Raw genomic sequence first — 26,738 nt, 5'->3', positions numbered from 1 at the left:
TGCGAATCTGAAACTGTAATATTTAGCTGTCAGTATATTTGAAGTACAAAACCTAACCAGCAGAAATTTCTTAGACATACCAACCATAGTCTTTGATTTCAGACAGAAAGTAAGTATAGACTTAATTTTTTCTATGCGTCGTTTTTACTATTATTCATGAGTGTTTTAACAAATATGTAAGAAAAAAAAATTATATGATTTTTATTTAATCTTTCTTTTAAGTTTTGTCCGATTAGTTGTTTTAGATGGTTCATTTGACTCATGTGCAATTTGACTTTAAAACAATATTCTAAATAACAAAATTATTAGGGAATATTACGTTGTTTTAATTTCCAGAATTCCAGCATTCCTTTTTAATTTTTGTATTTCATTTCGAAAAAGAAGAAGTTAGCTTTGAGGTTATTAACAACTTTGATTGGTATAAGGTAGTTTTAATTTTTGTACTGAGATCCGATGCATAGTCCAGCAGGCCATCTATTGATTCTTAACTGCTTTTGCCCGAAATTCTACCATTTTCCAGCTGAAGTTAATAAATAATAAAACTAGCCACATGTTAATGTTATTTAACTGGAAAATATCTGCATATAAATAAACTCGATAATATGAACATGAGACTCTTTCGCTCAGCGGATCATTCATTGTTAAAAGGAGTTTATTTTTATTATACTTATGATAATTTTAAAATTCTACAGAACTATATTATAGTAAAATATGAGCCTCTCCTTTAATTAAAATGATATTCAGATATTCTATACAATATATATAGATATATTAATATCTATATATAATATAGATATACCTAAAAAAAGAAAAATAAAGGATAGATAAAGAAAAATGTTTATATATAATACCAGCACGAAACCAACCGAAAATTGAAATCGTTATCCTGTATCAATGTACGTAATATACCCCCATACCGCAGCACATCATCAGGATGTATTATTTAAGTAGCAATGTCTCGAGACATACTTAGGATGGCCTGAGTATGCTGATTCTCAGATGTCCTAACAACATCGTAATTTAACATCCTGAGGATGTCTTATTTAAGTCGCTATGTCTCGGGATATGAGAAGATGTCCTGAAGATGTTTATTCTTAGATATCTTGAGGACTTAACCAATTTCACATCCTGAGGATATTCATACTGCATTGTCCGGAGAACTTCTGTTGCCCAACATTCTGAGGATATTTGTTCTCAGATTTATCAGTTTTAGTTTTTTGATATTGTACATCTGAAACTTGCACATTATTTAATTCATTATTTAATTTTCATGTGTATTTTACTAAGTTGTTTCTAAATGCTGTGCATTAAAAATATTGATATTGATGAATATTGAAATGATTAATGATTTATTCTTGTTATTTTGTTATTCATTTTAACTACTATTTTTCTGAAGTTTTTAAAAATTTATTTAGACATGGAAAAGATTTTCTTAAAATGGATTAGCATTTTCTAGAATATTTGCTAAATTCTAAATAACATATAATTTTTATAAAAAATGTTTAAATTACATGTATAATTACTTGCAGATTACAAACGCTACTATAAATGTAGGCAAAATTAGATTTTTTTCCCTTTAAATTACGGAAACTACTTTTTTTAAATTACAAGAAAAAATTTTCCCCTAATTACAGGAAGGAAAATGCTTTTCAATCGCGCACACTCTTATGGATATTGAATTACAGTCGTGCGATAATTTTGCAGTAAAAAGAATTCTCTCTGATGACTATCCAAGATTCTAGAAACTTTGGCCTTCTATAGAGATGGTCGTCTTAGAGAAATAATGCTTAATAGCAATATTTATTTATAATCTCAGAAATATTGGTCACTTTCAGAAGTGTTCGTTTGAGAAGCGATATTCTATACATTAATTTACTAATACTCTCAGATTCTAAAATTTGTTTATATTCTCAGAAATATTGGGCAGAAGATGGTCATCACATGCACGCAAAGTTTTATATTTCAATGGAAATGAATTCAGTATTATTTAACTATTTCTCTATTAATTAATTAATCAGATAAATAAAAAATTATGAAATAGTACTGTTTATTAAAGAATAATGAAGAAAGTTCTGTAGAACTATATTCTTTCGCGTCACTGTACATTCTATCAGGAAAACTGCTAGTTTCTCGTATTTGCATATTTGAAATAATAGATAGCATAGATTGCATAGATATCTTTGCAATTCCCTTTCGTAGATTTAGAATCAGTTTCTACGTGAATAATTTAGCGTCATGAAATTTGACAGCGCCATACTATTAACAAAGAATAGAACAAATTATTTAAAAATAAAATTTGCTACAACGCTAATCGATGTAATAAGATAATTGATCAATCTTGATAGTATCAGTCTTCATATACTGCAGATACAAACAAAACTTGATGCTTGTAGCAAGATAATTAAATAAGATTTAGCAAGATAATTAAATGTAATATACATTAGCAAGATAATTAAATAATAAGGTAAGGGAGTTATCACGTGTAAAATTTTTGCAACGTGTTTATGAATTTAGAGACGAAATTTGCCATTTTTCTAGAAATGGAAAACAAACTGGAGCGAGACGTTTTGCGCTGGTTCTTCTGTGATGAAACTGAGGGACTTGGTCGACATATTCGAGAAATTAAACGCCTTGAATCTCCAACGCCAAAGATTAAATACATATATTGAATACGAGTTATAAAGTTAATGTTTTTTGTAGAAAATTGGAATTGTGGAGCCGAAATTTAAAGAAAAAAAATAGAAGTGTTTGCAAATATGAATTACAGTGTTAAAACGTACAAGGGTGAATAATCAATGTGAAAGTTAATTTTGTAGCCATTGAAAATCATTTAATCATACTGACAAAAAACTTTTTAAAGTATTTTCTTGCTGACGACACCTTGTAATGATCTTAGTTTTACTAACGTTTATTTTATTTTAAAACTTTACTATCCTCTCTGATTTTCCACTTCTGGTCAGAATTAAATGCGCTAACTTGTTTATGCAAATTGTACTTGCTAACGCCCAACTATTTAAGTTGTGGCTTTTCGCCAATAATGGAGTTAGATAGAGAGAAAGTGAGCCGCCTTGCCACTGCATTCCGCACGAGTTTTCATGAGGTTTATTACTCTCGATATTTAAAACGTATTCTAGTTTTCAGCAGTTTGCATACTATATACGTAATAATTTAAAAGGCCAGTCTTAGTGTTAGGCATTTGTGTAAACTAATCAAAGTCAGCTCTTATTTAAAATTTTACTTAGTAGTTTGATATTTTTACGTTCAGACCACAAGTGGTTGGTCTCTGTATCCCGAAGTGCGGGAGCGCCTGTAATATTGTGGAAAATAAAGGCTAAAGTTAACCCTTCCTGCTTGTGTCGTTCATTTCACGCATATTTGAACATAGTTTGAGTAAGCTCCCTGTTCCCATTCAGGACACGTCATGTTCCCAAAGCAGATCAAGAGACATACAAGTCCTGATAACCTTAGTAACAAGTTAACGAGTAGGTTAAGGATCCATTTCAAAAACTCCTGCCGAAGAAGAAATCTTCATAGACTTCACTGCAAGTACAGAAATCAAAAGTAAGACAATTTAGTAATAAATCTTTCTTTGAATTTTAGGCATGAGTGGATGATGAATTTTCTGCACTAACAACAAGAGTAGATCGTATACTATTATCATTTTCAGGATCATAACTTTGCGAAGGATTTTCTGCGGTAGCTGCCTTGAAGATAACATATAGATCTCAGCTTAATATAGAAAAAGAACTCAGAGTGCCTATTTCAAAATTAAACCTTCCTTATATAAATACTTTATTCTGCAAGGCCGGCCCAAATGAGTCACTAATAATTATCAAACTTGTTTTTAATTTAGTATTGATAAGTCAATTATTAAATACATTGTGTAGTACTACTACAATCACAATTATAAGTGCATTATATAAGTGTAAATGTCTGTTTTATTACCTCAGAATGTATCCTTTTTTGCTTTCCTTTTCAGTAAAGTAATATATATTTTTTTTTTCGTTATGCTCACGCTCTTCATTTATGGTTACCACGTGCCCCTAGCGGTGCGCGCTCCACAGATTTAGAATCGCGGGTCTAATAGATCAAAGCCGAGATCACTGTATATGGTAGCAATTCAGATTTTAAATATAATTCCAAGCACGTGCAGTAGCTTATTATTTCCGAATAGTATATATAATATATTATATGCAGTTGCTGTCACCATTTTGTTAAAACAAAAATTTTGTTTACTAGCTTTCTGCTTTGAAAAATTTGACGGGACATTGTGCTGCCATCTTTTGGCAAATTATAACATTTATAATGCAAGGAATAATCCTCCGACCAAGTCAAAAATAAAACTATCAAACATTTAACCACACGCTTGTTTATTAGAAATCTCTGTTGTTTCCAAAAAAGCAGGCGACGCAGTACTTCTATAATTATTCGAAAAGCAAGAGGAAGAAAATAATTCTGCTTTGGCAAAATACTTTTGTTCCTTTGAGGCAAACGTCTACGTTACTTGGCGTTTTCGAAACTTATACAAATTTTTTCATAAATCAATTAAAGCCTTCGTTTAAATTTTGGCTTGGTTTTAATACGACACGTTTTTTAAAGTTTTCGTGGAAAATTCCTTCTATTTCAAACTTATGTCAATAAACATATCGTTCAAAAACTGTTTTTGCTGTTTCACTCATTAATTATTTACTTTAATTGGTTTAGTTTATGTGATTACGGTAATGCATCTAGGGCTACACGCCTAAAGGGAGGGATGCTTTGTTGCTCGTTGTGTCAATGAAACTCTTCAGTTTTGCCTAACTGACCTAAATGAACGATGGGTATATCTTGTATATAGTATCTCTTTGTATTTGTGTCTGTTTCCATTTGCTAATCTGCTAGTATGTTTCTCATATGAAATTAAACAAGTTCAGTAGTGACAACGCTTGTGTAGATGCTCACATCACGTGATCACCCACTTCCGCAACACAAGCGTTCATCGCACTTATTCATGTTGCATACTTTGCATCCATATTTCGAATATTCAAGGATTAAGTCTGATTATTTCTTTCACTTCTTATTGTATTATATTTTATGTATTTGCTTGTAAATTTGTATATCAAAAACCAATGAGAGGCCGTCATGCACATTGTGTGACAAACGGTGTCACCTATATCCTAACTTTCGATTCTGACCCTTCATAGAGTAGCTGTGCAGAAATTAACATTATGCGTTCTCATGCGTTCATTTAACGTTATGCGTTCTCATGCGTTCATTTAACGTTATGCGTTCTCATGCGTTCATTTAACGTTATGCGTTCTCATGACATTTATTTGCAAGAGCTGGCATACTTCGGGTAAAATACACCATAATCGCGTCCTACAGTGGAAGTTGGAGTTGAAGAGAGACTAGAATTTTCCTAATTTGCACACAACTAAAATAATTTACGCTTCTCTGAAATGCGCCTATTATGATAGGTGCGGCTAACCCTCTACATTATGATGTCAGCCCTGACCAAGTGTCAGACAGGTTTATCATGTTAATACCCTCGCAATCTGCCATAGTGTCTTCTAAACATAGAAAACTCCCCCACTCGAACATTTTATTCGAGTACCAGCGATTTCCCGTCTAGGTCTTGTACCCGGCCCGTGAAATGCAGGTCCTTTGCAAATGCCTTCTAAAAAAAGACCAAATGAGCGGAAGCCCTCTTCGGATAGAGTATTTCAACTCCACCTCGAGCATTCCCGTCCGAACATCATATTCTTGAAACTTCTAGCTTTTACCAAGAGGTAACTTTACGAAGACTAGCTTTTGTAAGGCTTACGCTTCAGTAAATTGAAACCACAGGTGATAGGTGACGGAGGAAGGCGGCGCCTGGTGTCTAACATAGTTAAACAGCCATATGCCACGCGCCTTCCACTATCTAGAGGCAACAACTCCCTGGAGCCCCATGAGACCGACCCGGGAGTTTATTAGGATCTTAAAAACAAAAGTTAACATAGCCATACAAAGGCTAGACTACATGTAGTACATTGTAAGAACGTGAGACACTTGAAGGTTAGGGTTACAGAAGTAGAAAAAAATAAGTTATAAACATAAAACATAAATGGAAAAAGAAACATAAAGAAACAGATAAAGCACACTAAAAACACAAAAAGGTGCACTAATATACACTAAAATACACAGAACTAAACACTAAAAACACAGAACACATACAGAAACACAAGAAGTACACTGAATACACATAAAGGAATATTAAGATATGCATGCAAAACCTGCATAGTTATAATTTACTTCGACATATACCTGGTAGAAGTAGTGCAGTGTATTGACAATAGTACTTGATGCAATGATGAAGCAAATGAATATATATGATGCAGTGTAATAACAGAAGTACATGGTGCAATGATGAAAAAGTACGCATGACAAAGCACGTAAATATACACGTTAGCACACACAATAAAACAGGCAGAAATACATAATGCTATGATGAGGATATCAGTAAACACGATGCAGGCATGATGCAGGCACGATGCTTGGATGCAGTCACATGATGCAGAATACATTAATATGAAGCACTTGCTGGTGTTGTAAGACGCATAATGGCGCATAGTTGGTGATACGGTACGCGTGACACTGATAGTACACATAATAAAGCTTGCAGGTATATGGTGGAAATATACACGATGAAATATGAGATGCAAATATACACGATGCGACAGTAGTACATAAAGCAATGAAATACATGATGTAGAGTAATGACAATAGTACATGATGCGGTGGTGATAATAGTACACAAAACCGATAATAGTACACACAAAAAGCTTGCACATATACGTGAGGCATGGTACTGACAAGAATACCTGATGCAATGAAGATAATGGAACACATGACAAAACATATAAATATATAAATGCAGGCAATTACATGATGCAAAAATACATTAATATGATACACTTGATGAAATTATAATACGCATAATGGCGCATAATTGGTGATACGGTACGCGTGACATTGATAGTACTCATAATAGGGCATGCATATATACGACACAAATATGCACAATGAGATATAATAACACTAGTACATGAGGTAATGATATACATGATGCGAAGTTATGACAATACATGATGCTGTGGTGATAGTAGTACATATAATATATAATAGTACGCACAATAATAGTCTAATAATAACACAGAAAAATGCTGTAAACCACTGGTGTACTAAAATAGCAATTAAATAATAGCACTAGCACAGAAATTCACGCAAAAATATAAATAACAGTAAATCAGTAATAATGACACAGAAAATGTTGTAGATCACTGGTGTACTTAAATAGCAATTAAAATAATAGCACTAGTATTCTCAGTGGTTGTTGTGAGGTACCAGAGGCTTGGAAAATCAACAGGAAGAGGGAAAACCCGGGTTATTAGTTGTTAGGTGAAGAAAAAGAGGTAGAATGTTCGGAATTTAATAAAGTGAGTGTTAGGGAGGGATAGAAAAGAGCGCTGGAACTACAGGGTAGATTTAGGTCTGTTAATAAGTTAGCGGTAGTTGATATGAAGATTCATAGAAAATTATAAGGGAAGAAAAGTGAAAAAAGAGCTAATTAGTTTAATTAAAAATTAAATAATTAGTGTAGAGTTGGGGGATGGTGGCAGAGGACAACATAGAGTTTGTGAGTTGCTTATAAAAAGTGGTCCGATGAAGCTACGACTGTTAGTTGAGGAGCTAGAAGAGAAATAAAATCTTAATTAAAGGCAATTAAAAGGGGGGAAGAAATAAAAATTGAAGAGAGGCATTAAGGAGTTATGTAGTTGGAATCCTTAAGGTGGGCTGAGAGAGAAACTGAAGGGAAAAATAGGTCTAAGTGGATTAGAACAGGAGTTAAAGGAGACATAAAAAGTTAATTTTAAAAAAAGGGGATAAAAGGGGGAAATATATAAAATTGACAGAACAAGTTAGTCTAAAGTGTTGGAAGAATCGTAATTGGGTGTAGAGGTTGAAGCAAGTGGAACTAAGAGTCTAAGTTGATTAGGTTGGGAGATAGAAGAGAAATAAAAGTGCAGTTAAGCGATAAAAAAAAGGGAAAGCATAAAAGATATGGGAGGAAAATAAAGTAGATAGGATGAAAGCAGGAGGGAGGAGGAGTATAAGGCAAAAAGAATTAATGTTCTAGGTCAATAGGAGGAGAGTTATGTAGGAAAGAAGTTTTTAATAAAAAATTTATATCAAAAATTCAGGGAGGGGGCTTGTATTTTGGAAACTAAAACGTGAACAGAATTCTGAAAGGGAAGGAAAAGAGGATTACGAAAAATTAGATTTGGAAGAGATTAGTAGATTAAGGAGTGAGAAATTCAAGAAATAAAACGAGATTAAGGGTAATTGAAAGCAATTAAAAACGTTATAAACGGAGAGCTGCTAGAAGTTAGGGCTTAAGAGCTATATTATTATAATGAAAGGGAAGCTAAGGGGGGATCTTCTATTAAGATTTGGAGTGAATAGCTCAAGAAAATAAAATTGGGGGGGTTAGGGTGAAAGTTTAAGATTTAAGAGCCTCTGGTAACTCTAATACGTGAGGAACCAAACTATGTAGCCCGACCCTGCGCTGCTACACAGAAAAATTTGACAGGGTAAGTAGTGGTCAAAGAGTCAGTCGTGGGACTTCGAATATTATTAAACAAATATATCAAAATAAAAGATATTGCATAAAATCAAAAATGAGATACATATGTATTAAGAGCACAGTAAAACATACAAAAATAACTTCAGATCGTGATTCGAGTAAAATTATATGCATAGATACAGATTTTTGAAAAATTTAAGAAAAATTAGGACTAAGAATTTCGAGATCGACTAGTCAAAATACTGAGTTAAAGAAGTTTTAAATTCAGTTTAAAATGCAAAGATTAGAAAGAAAAACACATATTTATAATTAATATATACTATTTGAAGAATTAAATTTAGCTGGGATCTTTAAGCAGAATATTGGCTGAGTTATTAGTTCAAACGTTAGTGCTGTATAGGGATGGAAAGGAAATTAAATTCCTACCTTGTGCTTTCGTAGATCGATGTTCTGAGATCACTAGAGGCTGAGATGTTCACTCGTAAACACAGTACACCAGAAGAAAGGGACTTCCAGACCTGGCCTTAGCCTTAACACGGTTATATCGCCCCAAACCCTGGAGGTCACGGCCTCGCTCAATCCAGACACTCTAAAAAATGTTTCACATAGCACAATTTTAAATATACGAGCACAGATGGACGGCAACGCATCCACCGAAAGACATCGACCGTCCCTCAGTGTTCACCAAGGGGAACCCATCCGCCAAGGACAACCTTCGATATCTGACTATGTAACGTCTCCACAATCAAGGGGTAGACAAGACATTACCAGTACGGTCCATGCCGATCCTGAACCTACCACCGAATAAACGGTGGCTCTAGTCACTGTGAAGACAGTTTACTTCCTCCAGAAGTAGAGCCTGTCTAAATATTTATCTAGGCAGTACGCTGGGATGGTCAGTCCCAGTTGACCCCCCAGAGATGGTTATTCGAACATAGTTAACCAAGGCGAATCTGGTTACCAGCCGGGCCACGAGGAAGGGACAGTGAGAGGCTATGTGGTGGGCTTCACTACGCAGCAGCTGTACCTACTCTCAGGAAGTCCAGACCAAACCCGGGCCTACACCCCTAAAATCGTAACACTCTCCTAAACACAGTCCACAGCTAAATAACTTCCAAAATTTTTCATAATTTTCCTTCATCTAAATTCTTCACAATTCCTTAAGAACTCTGAATTTGTTGCCGTGCATTAGATAAGGTTTCTTAAAGTCTTATATCGATGTTTAAGATTTTTTATTATTAAAAGAGCTGGCAGTAATTTGACCGAACTTCGGAAAATTACAGTAGGTAATTGTTGAAAGTAATAGTTTTTAAAGTGTCAGTAAGTGTTAGCTTTCATGCAAATAATAGCTTATCAAATAATAACTTTTCAAACAATAACTTCATCAAACACTCTTGCTAACCAAGATTGCTACCTAATATGCCTTTATCGTGTTTTTTTCCCTTTACAACGAAATACACATTAGTTAATTTGAATACCGAATTTTACATAATTTAAGTATTTTGAAGGGTTTGCAACAACCACAATAAAACAGTGCCTACGAATTTTAATTCCTTACGATTAATGCCAGATATGCACTTCTAGTTAAGAAATTTTTTCAAAAGTAAATTTTGTGAAACAAATTCCAGTGTTGAGAATGAATAGTTACTGCAAAATATAAAAGTATTTTACATGGTCCGTCAACAATCTGAATTAGCAAAATATGCATTACGCCTAAACCACATTTGATGTTATTATTGCTTTCAAAAAGTATGCCAAATTTCAAAACGTGCCAATATATAAATTCACGTATATCTGCGGAAATTTTAAATAAGAAACTCTACTTTTTCGCAGATATGCTTAGAAATACATCTACTTTAAGATGATGGTAAAAATATCATAGGTTATAATTCAAAGTAATTATCGGAAAATTTATAAAAATTATTTTAAAATATAAATTTTAAAATTAAATCATAAGAAATGGGCAAATTTTATTTCAAATGAACCTAAATTTCGAAATGTGAAAGGAAGATTCAAATAAGTTTAATAAAAAAAGACAGAATAATAAATATATACCAAATTCAATTAACATGGAGGAGTTAAAATTTTGAGAACTAATTTTTTTTTAAACTACTCATGCGATTTTTACAAAATTTGGCAGTTTGGAATAACTTGAGTCTCAGAATCGAGATATGAAAAAAAAAATGGCATGCCATTTCAGAAAAAGTCGGATTTTGTGTCAAAGTTCGCATATTAGAACAATGCTATGTATAAATCTAATACATATCCAAAGTCGCGCTTTCGAGAAATAAAAAAACGCAAGTTGAATTTCGTCAATCGGCCCAGTAAAACAAGAGATATAGAAATGTTTTTTTCCGCAATGTACATTGCTAAGGTAACATTGTACATTGCTACATTGCTAAGGTGCTACAAAGGATTAAGAATTCATGAGGCAGATCATCATGGTGCCGTACTGCGATCAGTCATTAATGGTTAGTAACCCTGGTGTTTGCCATATCGTTGCTACCGAATCCCGCAGAAGTCTTCACTCTCTGTAAATATAGTGTTTGTACAGCATGAGGGCATTTAACGTACTAGTGAGCCGAAAGTTCTTCCAAGAAGTTTGATGGCAGGGGAAGAGGGATCAAAGATGCTGAGATCTAACCCTCAGTGTATTTCCCATCAAAACTGGAATGGAACTGAAATGTTAGTGCGATGAGGACTGCACCTATAAAACAACTAATAAAAGCCTGATGTTGTATCCTCTTTTTTCTGTCCTGTATACTCGGGTTTCGCCATGTACTGTTGCCCTTCATACTGTGCAAAATATCATCATGATTAATTTTGTTGAGAATGGTATCTGAAGGGTATTTCGTATGTAATGTATTGAAGTTTTCGATAAACTATTATTAATCGAATTACAGTATTACTATATAATTAAAAGTATTGTTGTCTATTTGAATTCGAAAAGCCTTCACCAACTATAAAACACCAAAAAAGTTCATAAATAACATAGAGGATTTGTCTTTAATATATTGAGAATTCTGTCCTTTGATAAATAAATAGATTTTTAATGATGAAGATAGAAAGCAAAATATTGAAAGGAAATTATGAACTATATTTTCAACTATTTAGAACAATCATAAACTGAAACGTTATACAGCACCTAATATCCATCTTTTTTTTAATAATCTAAAATATAAACCAATATCAAAAATTCCGAATTTATATTAGGAATTGCATTTTTACGCCTTCTTTCGATGCGAGGAAAAAAACCATTATATTCGAGTTAATGAAAAATTTTTACGTCTTTATGTCGTATCTTATATTCTATCTCATTATCAGGACACGTGCAGCAATACTGGTAGAGTTTATCTTCGATTTCTTGTTTTATTTCTAATGGGCTCAAAGTTGAAGCGATAGTGACAGAAAAATGTTGAATCATGCCCTTCTTATATAGTTTACCGAATAAGATTGTTTCGGTAGACAGAAGCATTAACAACATTTTGCTGTTCGAAGCATGGAAACGACAACTTTGATTTTCTTCACTGTGTTAATAGCACTTGTATCACTTTTCATATCATGGAAGAAAAGGGGACAACACCCTTTACCTGGGCCTACGGGATTGCCGCTTATAGGCTATATCCCATTTATGACGAAAAAGCCCTATATTAAATTACAACAACTTGGGAAAATCTACGGGCCTGTTTACAGGTAAACAATGACTATAAATCTATTCATTATAAGTTTTATGTTTTAAGAGAATTTTGAATCTTATAAAATGATTAAAATTAAATATATATATATAGCGATTTTTTGTTTCTGAATAATATTTAACTAAATTTTATCAACAAAATAAAGTGTTTCAAAACAGCAACATGCATCCAGTATATATATGTTTCAAATAGCAGAGTTAACGTTCTTGAACTGTTCCGAAGAAGTTTTTAACAATGGAAATGTTTATTTTTTTAAATTTGTTAACAATATTTTTCCATTGTTTAAAAATCTATATTCTGAAGCATGCTGTTTCTTCAAATTCTTCAGAATTTTTATTTGATCTTTTTTCTAATCAAACTTTAAAATCTTTAACAAAATGATGGAAACGGATATAGAAAAAGGAAAGAAAAAGATGTGCAACTTAAGGATATATGTAGAAAAGAAGCACTATGTAAATTTTCAACTATAATCTCGGCTTCACCAATCGTTCTACTTGACTGATCCACAAATTTCAAACTTCATTTTTCTTGTCCCAAAAGCGCAACTTATGATATACATCAAATTTATATATTACGTTGTTCTAACATACGTATATTGCTTCAAGTCAGAATTTTTCTGGAATGGCGTACTAGCGTTTTTCCATATTTCAATTCTCTTCCTTAAATAATGCCTAAATACCAAATTTTATAAAACTGCAGTAAGAGTTCTGCACTTGTTGAAGAGTGGCGTTAGTTTTCTACTTGACGCTAAAAATAATCTCATTCTCGACTAATTTACGTTTACCTGGTTTTTTTCAATGAATGGCCATGTGACTGTTTTATGAGAACTTTGAAATTCCACTTATTAAGTTTGCACCTTAATCGCAATAATTATGAGTATTATATAATTATAGTATTAGGTTTATTTCTTAATCGTAATAATATATCAACTCTGAAATATCAATTACACTGAGACAAATTCAAAGAAAATTGTTTAAAATACTTTAAATGCAGATAAACATTTATCTGAAAACCTACAAAGACGGCTCGAGACAAACATGTATTTTATACGAAGGTACATACCCTTTATATTGGGAGGGATGGTCCCATTATCTTAAAGCAAATAAAATGAAAGATAAGGAAGAAAATAAGAATACTGACCGCTTGGAGAAAGAATTTCCTACTCCGATATTGAAAGATTCAGTAAAGATAGAAGTGAAGAATAATGAAGAAATTAAAAGTAATTCCTGAATAAAATAATAAAATACCAGAACAAAGTGAGAGTCACAGACCACACGGAGTGTAAACGAGAGCAAAGAAGAAATTCAAACTTTTAAAAACTGTATCGAAGGTTTGGGGCTAAAAAGGCGTAAATTTATAGCCAAGACAAAATTGGTAAGATTAAATCATTTGAAAATTCAAGGTAGGCATCAGTACGTTGTTATTTTTCAAATTTTAATCAAGATAACTAATTTCTAATCCGGCATCTAACTAACTAAGGTAAATTAGCAGCTTCGAACTCTAATAAATTTTCTTCTTTCAGTGCAAATGATATTAAAGGACATCAGAATTAGTTAATATACTACTTGTAAAAATATAACATGATTTAATGCTATTAAATGAGCTGCTTTTTCATCTTAATAATGAATATAGAAATCATCATAATCCTTGCTTATGATGGATAGATTCCTTACGACTTCTAGCTTAGTATTTTCGACGTCCACGAAACTTTATGGGCAGTTCTAAAGCAGTTATGTGATTTTGTTGATATTGAAGTAGTGGCAATGTCTTATGTTGACGATCATTCCATATGATGATTACTAAATTTATTACTTCTCCACCTTAATAATGCATTTAAAAATCATCATAAGGAATGACCGTCATCATAAAATACTGTCACAACCTCAAGATTAACAAAGTTCTAATGCAATTACTTCAAAGCAGCTGATAAATTTTCATGATTTTGAAAGTTTTTAGTTTGAAAAGCTTTTCATACTGATGGACTGCGATTCTGCTATGAGTATCAGTTTCACATAGCCCCGTTCAACTTTTTACAATTCGATCTGGTGTATTACGTTGCACTTTAATAGTTCTACTGCTAGTTGGGCCACTTTTTAAGGTTAATAAAAAAACAAATTTAAATTATGGCTTACAATAAAATGAATATCTAAAATTTCTCCTCTTTAAATTATTTTTTAGAATGTGCATTGTAAAGAAATTCGAGAACCTTCTAATGATTTCTTCTTTCAGAATACAATTAGGTAGTCAAAATGTGGTGGTGCTTTGCGATTTTCAGTCAATGAAAGATGCTTTTGCAAGCGACGCTTTCATGGGAAGACCTGCTGACCTCCCTTTCGAACTCAGCGAAGAAACCATACGTAATTAACACAATTTGTTTGCTTATTCTTATATTTTGGGGCATAACATTTATTCTTAGGATTCTCTAGTATCATTGATAGCTTAATATTCGTATTCTTAGCAATAAATGGAGAAATTTAGTGTAAAAATTAACGTAAATAAGAATAACATTTACTGCAGACACGAGTCTAATGGGAATTCAGTACAACTATTACTAGAGATGTTATGGCAACTGTTGCCATTCCCGTCATCCTTCTTTCGATAAAGCAGTTAAACTTCTCGGTGTACAACTAGTACTTTTAGCATAACAACAACACTGATAGAAACTGATCTGGTTCCAGTGAAACTTTATTCAGCAGTAAATTTAATTCTTATTTCTACAAATTTTTTCTTTTTTTAAATTTCTTCATTTAGTGCTTATTAAACTGTGCAAAGTTATTTTCCTCATAGTAAGTGCACCATACTCTTAATAATGTAAAAGTTATAAAATTCCAGTTATCTAGGCCTCCTATTAGTGGTATCTCTTATTCTTCTGCTAACGCTGTTTCCAGTTACCTTGTTATGAATTTACTCATGAGTTTTTATTTTTGTAACTTAAACAATATAACCGTTTATAACGCAATACTTTTAAGAAGCCATTAAGTTTGGATGAACCAATATGCCTTTATGTAAATAATACTCACTCATTTCACTTGATATAGTACAATGTCATCACGTATAACCATGTTACCACCAATCATTAACATTAATAGGGTCTCAAAAGTGGCCGATTGGTTAAGGCCGTTAATACTTGGTCGTACGACCCCTAGGTTTGATCCTATCTTAGACGAAAGCGCTGGTTGCGTAGTTAGTTTCCGTGATTCCCTCCACATCCCGTGTAACGTGAATACCAGCGGATTTCTCTTCGAAAGTTCTCCACGAAGGCCTTCTTCCCTTTACAGTATAACACATTGTTGCTAAGCTAGTATTGTTATGCTAGATTATTTGAACATGGAAAAGCAAACGAGTGCAACTTGCCTTAAACGCGTATGGTAACGTTCTATTAGCATACAATATTTGGGGAGGGATACAGATTCTTTCATCAAAAACAGCATAGCAGCGGATAAAAACCTGTTTAACGGAAAGGATGCTTTCATGCAGAATTTTCTAAAGAAAACTGTAATATTCGTGTTACAGATGGGAAGAAGAGCTGAAATACGCATGCAGTGAGCTCACTGTCTAAGATTCGAAAGTAGATTAATCTATTAATATCCAGCAAGTTTCACACTTGGTCTTTGGTGGTTTTGGAGGTATATCTGCGTATGAGCTTTATTTTTTGGAGAAAATAGCAACTTTTCTTAACTATAAAGTACAACAATTTTTACGTAGCTAATATGCGACTTAAAAATGTGGTAACGAATTATTGTCGTTAATAGCGTCAAATAAAATCCCCTTATTTGCATTAATGTAAACAAGTTTTTGATCCAATACTGCTTGATTATCCAGATGCAGATCTTTCATTCCTCAGATCTGATTAGTCCAATCAGTGCTAGATCTGCAGCATACAGCTACTCAGTTTTTCAATGTAAAATATGTGTAAAGACAAACCTAACTGCATACAGGGCAAAAAATATGAAACAAATAAATAAACAAAGTTCATAGAGAAGAACAAACGTTAAAATTTAAGTAGCTTGTATTTTATATCCTTCAAATCGGGGCAAATGAAATGATATTCGGGCCAAATGTAGTCTTTCAGTAAAACATGTGAAACTGCCTTTTTATATGGTTTTCTCAAAAAGCGTTATTAATAATTTTTAATGTCCGAGTTAGCCAAATGGAAAGAAACATTTTGTCTTTATGCAAAGAAAATTATCCGAGATATTGACTAAATTTTTGAGACTATATAAAGATAATTAAAAGCACTTTCGAAATTAAGTTTCCGATAGTAAGTTTTTAAAGAATATGTTTTATATTAGAAAAAGACTAATATGAAAGCATGTGTTAAAGTTTACATTTATAAAAGTGACGAAATTGGCAGCTTTTATTTCTCGAAGTTCATCATTTACAACTCCCAAAATCGAATTTTTTCCCTTTCCTTCCTATGGATTGAAATCGATTTAATTAATCAATTTTCGTATTTTTAAAACCAATTTTGTATGTTACAAAACCGTTCGCCCTCCTTCCTTTTTAAATAAATTTTATTCAACAAAAGAACAATTTACTATCAAAATTTAACTTTAGAATCTATCGCCTGCATATCTTTCTAGTAATGCTTTTAATCTTTGCTATAACTGGGTTTCGCCGAACCGAAAGTGAATATTTTGTAATTAAAAGTTTGATAGTAAAGGCATAATTAAAACTGATTTTCTGATTTACCTGTTGAAAAATAGATTACCGAATCTTTCATTTTTTGTAGCACCTTTTACTTTAATCGACCTAACACTGAAACTCTCAATACCTGAAAAGCCTTAAGCTTCCCGCTTCATCTTTTTTACAAACCAATGTTTAGTCGTTTTTTTAGCATTTGGAATTACCTGCAGTCTAATTTCTAAACAATAGAGAAAACTGCTTTTATATTGTTACGAAATGCCCAGCTGTGGTGAGTTAGCTTCCCCACAAAGCTGGGTTAGGGTTGCCAGAAAGTAGCAGGGGAAGACAGGGTTGCCATATTTGGCGTGAAACTGCCCACTTGACATTTAGCGACGAAATTGGCGATACTCCATTGGTGGAGCGAGAACATTCTAGAACATATATTTAATAGTTTTCTCGCGAATGTTCTCGAAGGAAGGCTAAAACCTTCCTGTAGGCGGAGTAGAGTATCTTGAGAGTAGTATAATGTGTCTTGAGTTCAGAGATTGACTTGAGAGTGACCGAAACAAGTCGGAAGCTGTACTTTAGTGTTATCAGGTTCAATGTTCCGTCTTACTTTCTTTGGGGAACATGCAAGGACCTGACTCGGAACAGAGAGCTTACTAAAGCTATGTTCCATAACTGTGGGAAGTAGACAGGATACACAAGAAGGGTATACAAAACCCTTTATTTTTCTCTCTTTACAATAATTTCCGTACTTCGGAATACAAAGACCCACTACTTGTGGTCTAAACGTAAGAATATAAAAATATAACTAAATGCTAACTTAACTTTGAAATAATAAACGTGGAAGATTGGCCTTATATTAACAGGAAGCCGTATGTAGTACAAAGAACTGTTAACACTACAATACGTTTAAAATTATCAAGAGGATTAAACCTCTGGCCTGGAAGGCAACCAGCAAATGAGTAAAACTAAGGTAAGCGGCCTGCTTCGACTAACTCCTTCCTCTCTCTCGCTTGGCAAAAAGCCACAACTTAAGTACTTGGCGTTCGCCAGACAAATTTTGCATAAATAAGTTAACGCTTATAATTCTGGCCGGAAGTAGAAAATAAGAAGTGATAGTAAAGATTTAAAATAAAATAAACGTTAGTAAAACTTAAGATCCTTACATACTTCCCGCCAGAGTTAATTAGTCTGAAACTGAGGTCTAAAACGACCTTGTTGAAAACTTTTAGCTCTAGAATCTAACGCGAGGCCAATTTTTTACAAACATCTCTCACTAGAAACTAGAAATTAAAAAAAAAAAGAAATTTGTTTTTACAATAGCAGCTCCAAGGACACGCAATTTTTCATCTGTACTGCATCTAAACAGGAGCTTTTATTCAAATCTGGTTCCTTCCAGAGATCTGGAAGGAAAACTAGTTTAATGAAATGTTACACAATGAAATGGCAAGTAACATGCATATTTATATTTCTCTTAACATTCTTATTTCATTCATGACTATTTTAATTATCTCTCCCCGTGCTCTCTGACATGTGTTGTAAAAGAAAACACCAAACACGAATGTGTTTATGTACAAGTGTTCAACACTACCGCCTGCAATCAAAACACTAACGTGTTAAAATTCAACATAACAAGACCTCGTAACACACCCTAATTTCAACTCTAAACCCTGAGGTACTATTCTAAAAGTGGCTAACTCTAAAGTGTAGCGTCAGAGAGCCTAACTACATTCATTCAACCTTTAACACATATTCACCATAATTTAGTCTTTTTACAGTCACACGAATAAAAAAAAAATTTTTCACTTTTACCATATCACGGTATTTCTTAACATTTAAAATAACAGTTCACATTGTATATAAGAACATATTAACATGCCGTTAATTTTACGCATTTGAAAACATACATTAGTAGTACATTGTTAACTTCTATTCTTTTCAAAGCAAGTGCCAATTCTTTCTATATTGAAATACTACATTTCAAAAAGTCTTTCAGACTAAAACTTCTTTCTTGACAGAATGTTTTAAATAAAATTTATACAATGACTTTTACAATATTTAAGTATTTACACATCGCTATTATACATCAACTTTAGTTTTACGCGCGAGTAATTGAAGAACATAATACCAAAATCGGTAACAACTCATTTCTCGCCTTTTTGGCGATAAAGGTAGACCTCGCATGAGGTAAAACTTCTTGAAATCTGCCACTTGCAGTAAGAATGAAAGATTAATTTAAGTTTGCAAAGTAACATAAAATTTTACTTATCTTTGTGATATTCGGACATTCTTTTCTGAGCCCAGTCCTGGAAGGTAGCGTAGATTCTCGTTTGATTTATCCTCCTTCGTGTGCGGGCTCGCCCTTCAGTGCCTTCCTCTAGAAGCTTTCTTTTTTCTCCAGTTCGGTCACCCTTGAATACCTTCTTTTTCGCCTCTGCCTGTGGTCTTGGCAGTTTGATGGCAGCTGGTCTTGGCGGAACCGGGAAACTTCTTTCGGGTTCCTGCTTGGACCTCGTTGCTGGCCGTTCAAATTTTCCTTGTAACTTTTCCTCCGCCGCTGGTGGCCCTTCTGCAGTTCGGCGACATTTGCTGCGGAGAGTCCTGTCGGATGAGTAGATCTTCCGTTTTAGAGCCGGGTTATAGTTGCCGTCATTTCTCCTGGCTCTCTTTGCATACGTCGTCCTTCTCCCTTCTTCATTCTGGGGGTGTTCGTGAGCTCTCTTTTCTGGACGGTGGAACGGCTTCTTTTTCTTGTTACCTTCAATTTTCCCTCGGGGAAACTTTCTTTTCACTTGCTCCTGCCTCTTAATGGCTTGCCCTTGTACTTGTCGTTGTTCCACCTCTGGAGCTTGTGCCTGTCGTGTCTGCCGTGCCGGATCCTGCAAAAGATCTGTAAATATTTGCATTTTATTACGATCATAATAGGGTTTGATTTGATCAATGTTTGCGGAGCAGGTTTCACCATTCCTGGCTTTTAACACTACTACAGCGTGAGTTATTTTTTCTATGACATATGGTCCTTCAAATCGTGGAAAACATTTGACAGTTTTATCTTCTGGTGCTGAAGAAAGTGAATGCTTAATTTTTAATACTTCATCCCTTACTTTATAAGTTACTCCCCGTCGTTTCAAGTCATAATACAGCTTTTGTTTTCTCTGTGCTACTTCAGTATTCTTTTTTGCTTCTTCAATTTGTTTTTCTATATCACCCATTTTAAATTCTGGGGCTCTTTCTTGCACATAAACTAATTTATCTAACGGCGTTATAATCTTTCTGCCTAAAAATAACTCAGCAGGAGTTTTGCCCGTTGTATCATGTTTTGCGGTCCTAAGGGCGAAAGCAAATTCATTGACATAGTTATCCCAGCTTTTATGCAAATTTTTAACATAACTACGGATAATTTTCACTATATTTCTATTGACCCGTTCCGCTATATTTGATTTCGGCCGATACGAGACCATTTTTAAATGACGTATGCCCAGTTTTTGTCACATGTCTTCAAATACATTACTTACAAATTGAGGACCATTATCCGATATAACTTTTAGGGGCGCCCCGTATTTTAAAATATATTTATTTAAAATAGAATCAGTAACTAATTTCGCGGAGGCTCGTTTTAAAGGAACAATTTCGGCCCACTTACTAAAATGATCAACCATAAGAAGGAGATAGCGACTTTTATTTAACTGACTTTTTGGGAAAGGGCCCAATAAATCGATGCCAATTATTTCATTTGGAAATTAGGATTTAATACTATTTAGAAACCCGGCCGGGCGGAAATTAATATAATTAACTGCTTGACATGTTGGGCAGGACTGGACATACGCCCTTGTTAACTTTTGCAGTTCGGGAAAATAGACTGCCTCGCGTACTCGTTGGATAGTTTTTCGAAAACCAGCATGAGAAGCTAATGGGCTGTCGTGTAACTCCTGTAGGATATTTAATCTAAGACTAGCTGGGATAACAGGTCGAAATTCGTTGTTGGAATTCGTAGTTTTTGTATAAAATAATAGACCATCTATTAGTTCGTAATGGGCCGCCCTATTTCTTATCGCCACAATATCTTGGTGGCTAAAATTTTCAGGATCCTTTAAATACTCATAAATGCTTCCAAACTCAGGAGATCCTTATCCAGTTCGGTTATTACAGTTTCTCGGGAATTTATTGTACATGCTGTGAGCATTGCCACCTTTACAGTATTACCTTCTTCATCTATTTTAATTCTGGATAGGGCATCTGCTACGATATTTTCCTTTCCGGGAGTATGCTTGATTACCAGATTATATTCTTGTAGCTTGAGTGCCCATCTTATTAACCTTGGGGATAAGTTTTTCCCTGAGTACAATCTAGTTACCGCCGCATGATCAGAGTACACTGTTATTGGCGCCTTTCCAAAATAGACTCGGAACTTTTGCACTGCTAACAGAACTGCAAGTGCCTCTCTCTCGGTCGCGGAATAGTTTCTTTGTGTTTGATTTAAAGGTTGGCTAAAAAATGCCACGGGCTGCTGGTTTTGCGAAAGTACCGCTCCTACCGCATAATCCGAAGCATCCGCTGAAATCTCTAAATTCTCATCCTTTTCAGGAAATTTCAACACAGGAGCTTGCGTTAATGTTTGTTTTAATTTTTCGAAAGCACTATTGGCTTCGGCCGTCCACGAGAATCTTGCCTTTTTCCTTTTTAATTTTAACAATGGTTCAGCAATAGCTGCAAAATCTTTTATAAAGGATCTATAATATGAACAGAGTCCTAGAAAAGAAGAGAGCTTCTTCGCCGTGTTTGGAGTCGGATACTTTTGTACAGCGATTATTTTTGATTCGTCTGTCTCGATTCCTTTCTGAGATATTTTGTAACCTAAATATTTTAATTCAGGGGCTGCAAATTTGCACTTTTCGACATTAACTTTTAGACCGGCCTCATTTAATAAAGAAAACACCTGTCTTAAATCCTGATTATCACTAGTAATAATGATATCGTCTAAATAGATAAATGTGGACTTTCCAACAACAGGCCTTAACACAATGTCCATACATCGCTGAAATGTTGCCGGTGCCCCTGAAAGGCCAAACGGCATACGCAGAAATGCATAAGTGCCAGACTTGGTTATAAAAGCAGTCTTAGGCACGTCCTCAGGCCTAACTCCTATTTGAAAATAACCAGTCGTTAAGTCTAAAGACGTCATATATTTGGTGGATGTTATGTTCCTTAGAATTTCTTCAATAATAGGTAACGGATATACCGGATATTTAGTTATGGAGTTTAATTTACGGTAGTCAATTGCGAATCTCCACCTTTTTGGATGTGTCAATGGATAGTCATTATTTTTCTTACATAAAACCACCGGGCTAGCATAACTACTTGAGATGGGCGTTATGATCTTTTTACGTAGCATATCGGTGATATGCCATTCTATAATTTTTTCCTTATTCTTATCATACCGGTATGCTTTGTGGCGAACTGGCATTGAATCTCCGGTGTCAATACTATGGTTAGTAACCTGAGTAAATCCTGGAATATCACTAAATAACGAAGCAAATTCACTTACCACTTGTCGGATTCTTCGTTGCTCGTCATTAGGCAGGTGGTCAAGGTTTAACATCGGCGGTTCAGCCTTTTCTTCTCGAAATGGTTTCATTGTCAGCTTAAGGGACGCTTCATTAAAATCTAGCGTTGCTTGTGCCTCTGAAAGAAAATCTATTCCTAAGATAATATGTACTTGCAGATTCTTTACTATGAAAAACATAACCTTTACTTGTTCGTCCTTGATACGGACATACAGCGGTAATTTACCTATACACTTACATCTTTCACCTTGCGCAGCTAACACTGTCGTATTATCCGAATTATATATACGATATTTACGAAAATACTTCCTAAAAAAATCTTCTGCCACACAGGAACACTGCGCGCCTGTATCCAGGAGTGCGGTGGCTGGGATATTATTCACCAACACTTCAATCTTCGGAAGAGTCAAATTTTTCACCATTACTGTATTTAACTTGAAGAAAGAGGGGTTTTCTTGGCCTTCGGATTTCCGCACCCTCCCGTCAGCAGAAATCCGTTTTAGTTTAAATTATTTTTCATTTCCGTGCTTTCCTTCTTTTTCCACTGGCCTTGAGACTTTTTTCCTGGATTGCTATTGAACTGTCGACGTTCGCCGGCTGTTTTTGAATGCTCGGGTTTCCTTGCCCACTGATTCGCTTTGCTTCCGTAGCCGTGTGCTTGAGTTTGCTGTAGTCTTGGCGCACCAAATTGGTTTCGCTGTTGATATTGGCGTCTTCTTTCAATGTCCGCCGTTCTTCTACTTTCAAACTGGATTGCTAGCTCAAATAACTTTTCCAGTGTAGTCGGATTTCTTAATTCAATAAAGTCTTGCACTTGGGGCAGTAACCTCGGCAAAATCACTTGAATTATCTCAGGATCCGGACGGTTTCCATACAAGAGTTTGAAGACGTGAATTTTTCTTAAAATAAAGCTTGAGAGATTTTCGATTCTTTGCTGATATATACTGAAAAGTTCCGTTCCTAATTTCGCACGATCCCTTACAACAGGGAAGGCTTTTACTAGGGCAGTCTCGAAATTCTCGTAAGTATAGGTGGGACTTCCTGCTTGACCCAAGAGACTTCTGCCTATACATTTGAACCAGTTAAGCGCTTGGCCCCTCAAAGCGCTGGTAGCTAAGGTAACTTTTTGAAATTCGTGCACGGGGTAGAGCATGAAGTGGTCATCCAATTTTTCCAAAAAACTGGTTACCGGTGAGTTTCCATTAAATGTTGCTTCTGGTTTCATCGAAGCGTGCATGGTCTGGACGATGTAACCAAATTCTTCCAGGGCGGCAGCTGGCATTTCTGGATTCTGAGCCGCTTCTGCAGGCAGCACAGGTTCTTCTTGAAACTCGGTCATGGTTATTCTTCTTCGTTGGGCGCCACTATCAGGTTCAATATTCCGTCTTACTTTCTTTGGGGAACATGCAAGGACCTGACTGGGAACAGAGAGCTTACTAAAGCTATGTTCAATAACTGTGTGAAGTAGACAGGATACACAAGAAGGGTATACAAAACCCTTTATTTTTCTCTCTTTACAATAATTTCCGTACTTCGGAATACAAAGACCCACTACTTGTGGTCTAAACGTAAGAATATAAAAATATAACTAAATGCTAACTTAACTTTGAAATAATAAACGTGGAAGATTGGCCTTATATTAACAGGAAGCCGTATGTAGTACAGAGAACTGTTAACACTACAATACGTTTAAAATTATCAAGAGGATTAAACCTCTGGCCTGGAAGGCAACCAGCAACTGAGTAAAACTTCTAAGGTAAGCGGCCTGCTTCGACTAACTCCTTCCTCTCTCTCGCTTGGCAAAAAGCCACAACTTAAGTACTTGGCGTTCGCCAGACAAATTTTGCATAAATAAGTTAACGCTTATAATTCTGGCCGGAAGTAGAAAATAAGAAGTGATAGTAAAGATTTAAAATAAAATAAACGTTAGTAAAACTTAAGATCCTTACAGTGTTTTTCCGTGTCTTCACTGTTGTAGCCTGAAGGCTGTGCTGCTGATTGTTTCAGCGTGTTTATCGTAGATCTTCGACGATTGTAACGTGTTTTTGGAATTGTACTGTGTAATAATGCTTACTGGCAAATAAATTCTGTTTTGATTATTCATCAAGTGTTGCCATCAATCACTTCAAATTCACGAATCTATAGAAGGCAACAATATGCATTTATATCTTTCTAATGGCATTTTTTTATTTCTAGTTATAATAATATATAGAAAGCTGTCATTTGCTGTTGAATATGAAATACTACATAAAAGCATATACCAACTGGTGCCCAAATGTAGTGGAACTTTGGATATATTCCGTTCAGAAAAAAAACTACTTGAAGAAAAAACACCTGGGGTGACGAACTGTGGAGTTTTATGGATACACATTATACTGAGTTTATTAACATTCAAGCCGGCAGTCTATAATATTCAAAGGCGTTTCAAAGTAGCCTGTGACACATAATCAAAAATCAAGGACTTCTAGAAGTGTCATTTGAATATTTTCCATTGATTAACAAAGTCTAGCAACAGGTGCCTTAGAGGACCATGAATGGTGTTTGGATGAATTTATGCCCAGATTCAAGAACTTCTAGAAGGTGGCGCAGAATCATGAATGATGCTTCGAAGACGTTATGGCCGGATTATTTTGCGAGGAAAGACTTTGAACATTTTGATATTTACGACTTTTCTATTATTCACGATATTGCGTGTCTAGACAAAACTATGTTATTTATGATATTGCATTTCGACCCGCCCTCTGAAGACTCATCAACAAGTAAAGAAGATTTTTGCAATAAGGAGATTGCATAAGAAGTAGGTGGCATGTTAGACGGGCCGAAGACACTTATTTCTCAAATAAGTACTAAACCTATCTGAACAGATTTTCTTTCGTGCGGCCCAAATGGTATAGTGGTTGGGGGTGTCGACTGCGTTACCGAAGGGCCTTGGGCTCGAATCCCGGAGAAGGCATGGATGTAAATTATCTGTCCCCTAACAGGTGGTAACGGTGGCCGCCTATTAGGTACCTCCATAATAAAATGACCACCATTTCTGGCTTTACTAGCGGCCAAAGCTTAAAAATGCTAGTGCCCGCCATTTAAAAAACAAAAAAAAAATTATTTTATTTCGTTTTAAATAAGACGATAACACTGTGTTGCTAGGGGTAAAGTACACAGAAAACTGAGCACATTTCTCAAAATTTGAAATTTGGTTTTCCAAAAAATTGATGCCCCGAATTTCTTTCGATTCCCCACAAATTTCACTCTTTAAGAACAAGTTCGTTCGTATCGCAAAACTATGTATAGTAAAAGTTCGTAAGGTAAGAGAAACTTTATTTTACAACTGACAAAATATGCGATTCAGATTTTCCATTCTTCTCAATGAAAGCGACAGTGATGATCCCAATATTGAATTCTTCGTATGACAACTGGGCGAAATGATATTTAAATTTATTTGACTCCACAGGTAATATTTGTTGGTAATATTTGTTTTTGAATGAAAATTTAAATCTGGCAACCTTGCTTTAAAATAACACTGTTTTTCTTTCCAATGAGTAGCTGATATGCTAATGCTAGTATATTAGCTGATATTGTTATATGAGTTTTGAGAAATATTTCCAGTCTTTTATAAATTATTGTTACGATTTTTGTATTGATTTATTTAGTTTTCTATTTTTTCAATAGAATTGTTATTAAATTGTTTCATTTCCTAGTGCAATGCTGCACGCGACTTATTTGAAGAGAAAGCTAAGCCGGAAAAATTAAAAATAGAGGATCACGCGCATTTAATAAATAGATATCTCGTAATTGCACGTTTTCGCTTTTCGAGAAAATACCAGAATAAAATAATATATAATATTAGAATATAGAATAGAATATTATAATATAGAATGCTCGTGCGGGATTTATAAAGCTTATTAAAGGAGGAAAACCTCTCAATTCGTTAGTTGACAAGGATGAGACAGATTTAAATTCGGTCCCTATACCGACCATTGAGTCACTTGAAAGGAAACTTAGTGAATTAAATATCAAAAGGTTTTTTGCTGAGACGGCCAAATTTACTGACAGTAAAGACCCTGAAGATGATAAAAGACGCCGCGCCGAATATTGGCAAGAGGTGCAAAAAGAAATTGATAATACTCTACTTTTGATTGAGGATCTCAAAAAGAAATCAACCTTAACACAAACAACAAAAGAAAACAGTTTGCAAGAAAAGGTTGATAAAAATGCTCCTTCCACACCTAAAGTTACTAAAAAGAA

General features: G+C 34.5%; 1 protein-coding gene across 1 annotated transcript in view; it reads left to right on the top strand.

Moving 5' to 3' along the window:
• Positions 1-12,047: 12,047 nt before the first annotated feature.
• Positions 12,048-26,738, top strand: part of LOC118191254 (cytochrome P450 18a1-like) — a 37,007-nt gene continuing 22,316 nt past the window's right edge. The window contains exons 1-2 of the mRNA XM_035362052.2: positions 12,048-12,298; positions 14,530-14,657. Coding sequence (XP_035217943.1) covers positions 12,105-12,298; positions 14,530-14,657 — 322 coding nt within the window. The 5' untranslated portion in view covers positions 12,048-12,104. The remainder of the gene's footprint in view (positions 12,299-14,529; positions 14,658-26,738) is intronic.

Source organism: Stegodyphus dumicola, chromosome 1 (assembly GCF_044657685.1).
Source record: "Stegodyphus dumicola isolate Sdum_Otavi_A_Nest chromosome 1, ASM4465768v1".
In the NCBI taxonomy this organism is placed as follows: domain Eukaryota; kingdom Metazoa; phylum Arthropoda; class Arachnida; order Araneae; family Eresidae; genus Stegodyphus; species Stegodyphus dumicola.
The sequence above is the reverse complement of the archived record's forward strand: the minus strand, read 5'-3'. Positions and strand labels throughout refer to the sequence as shown.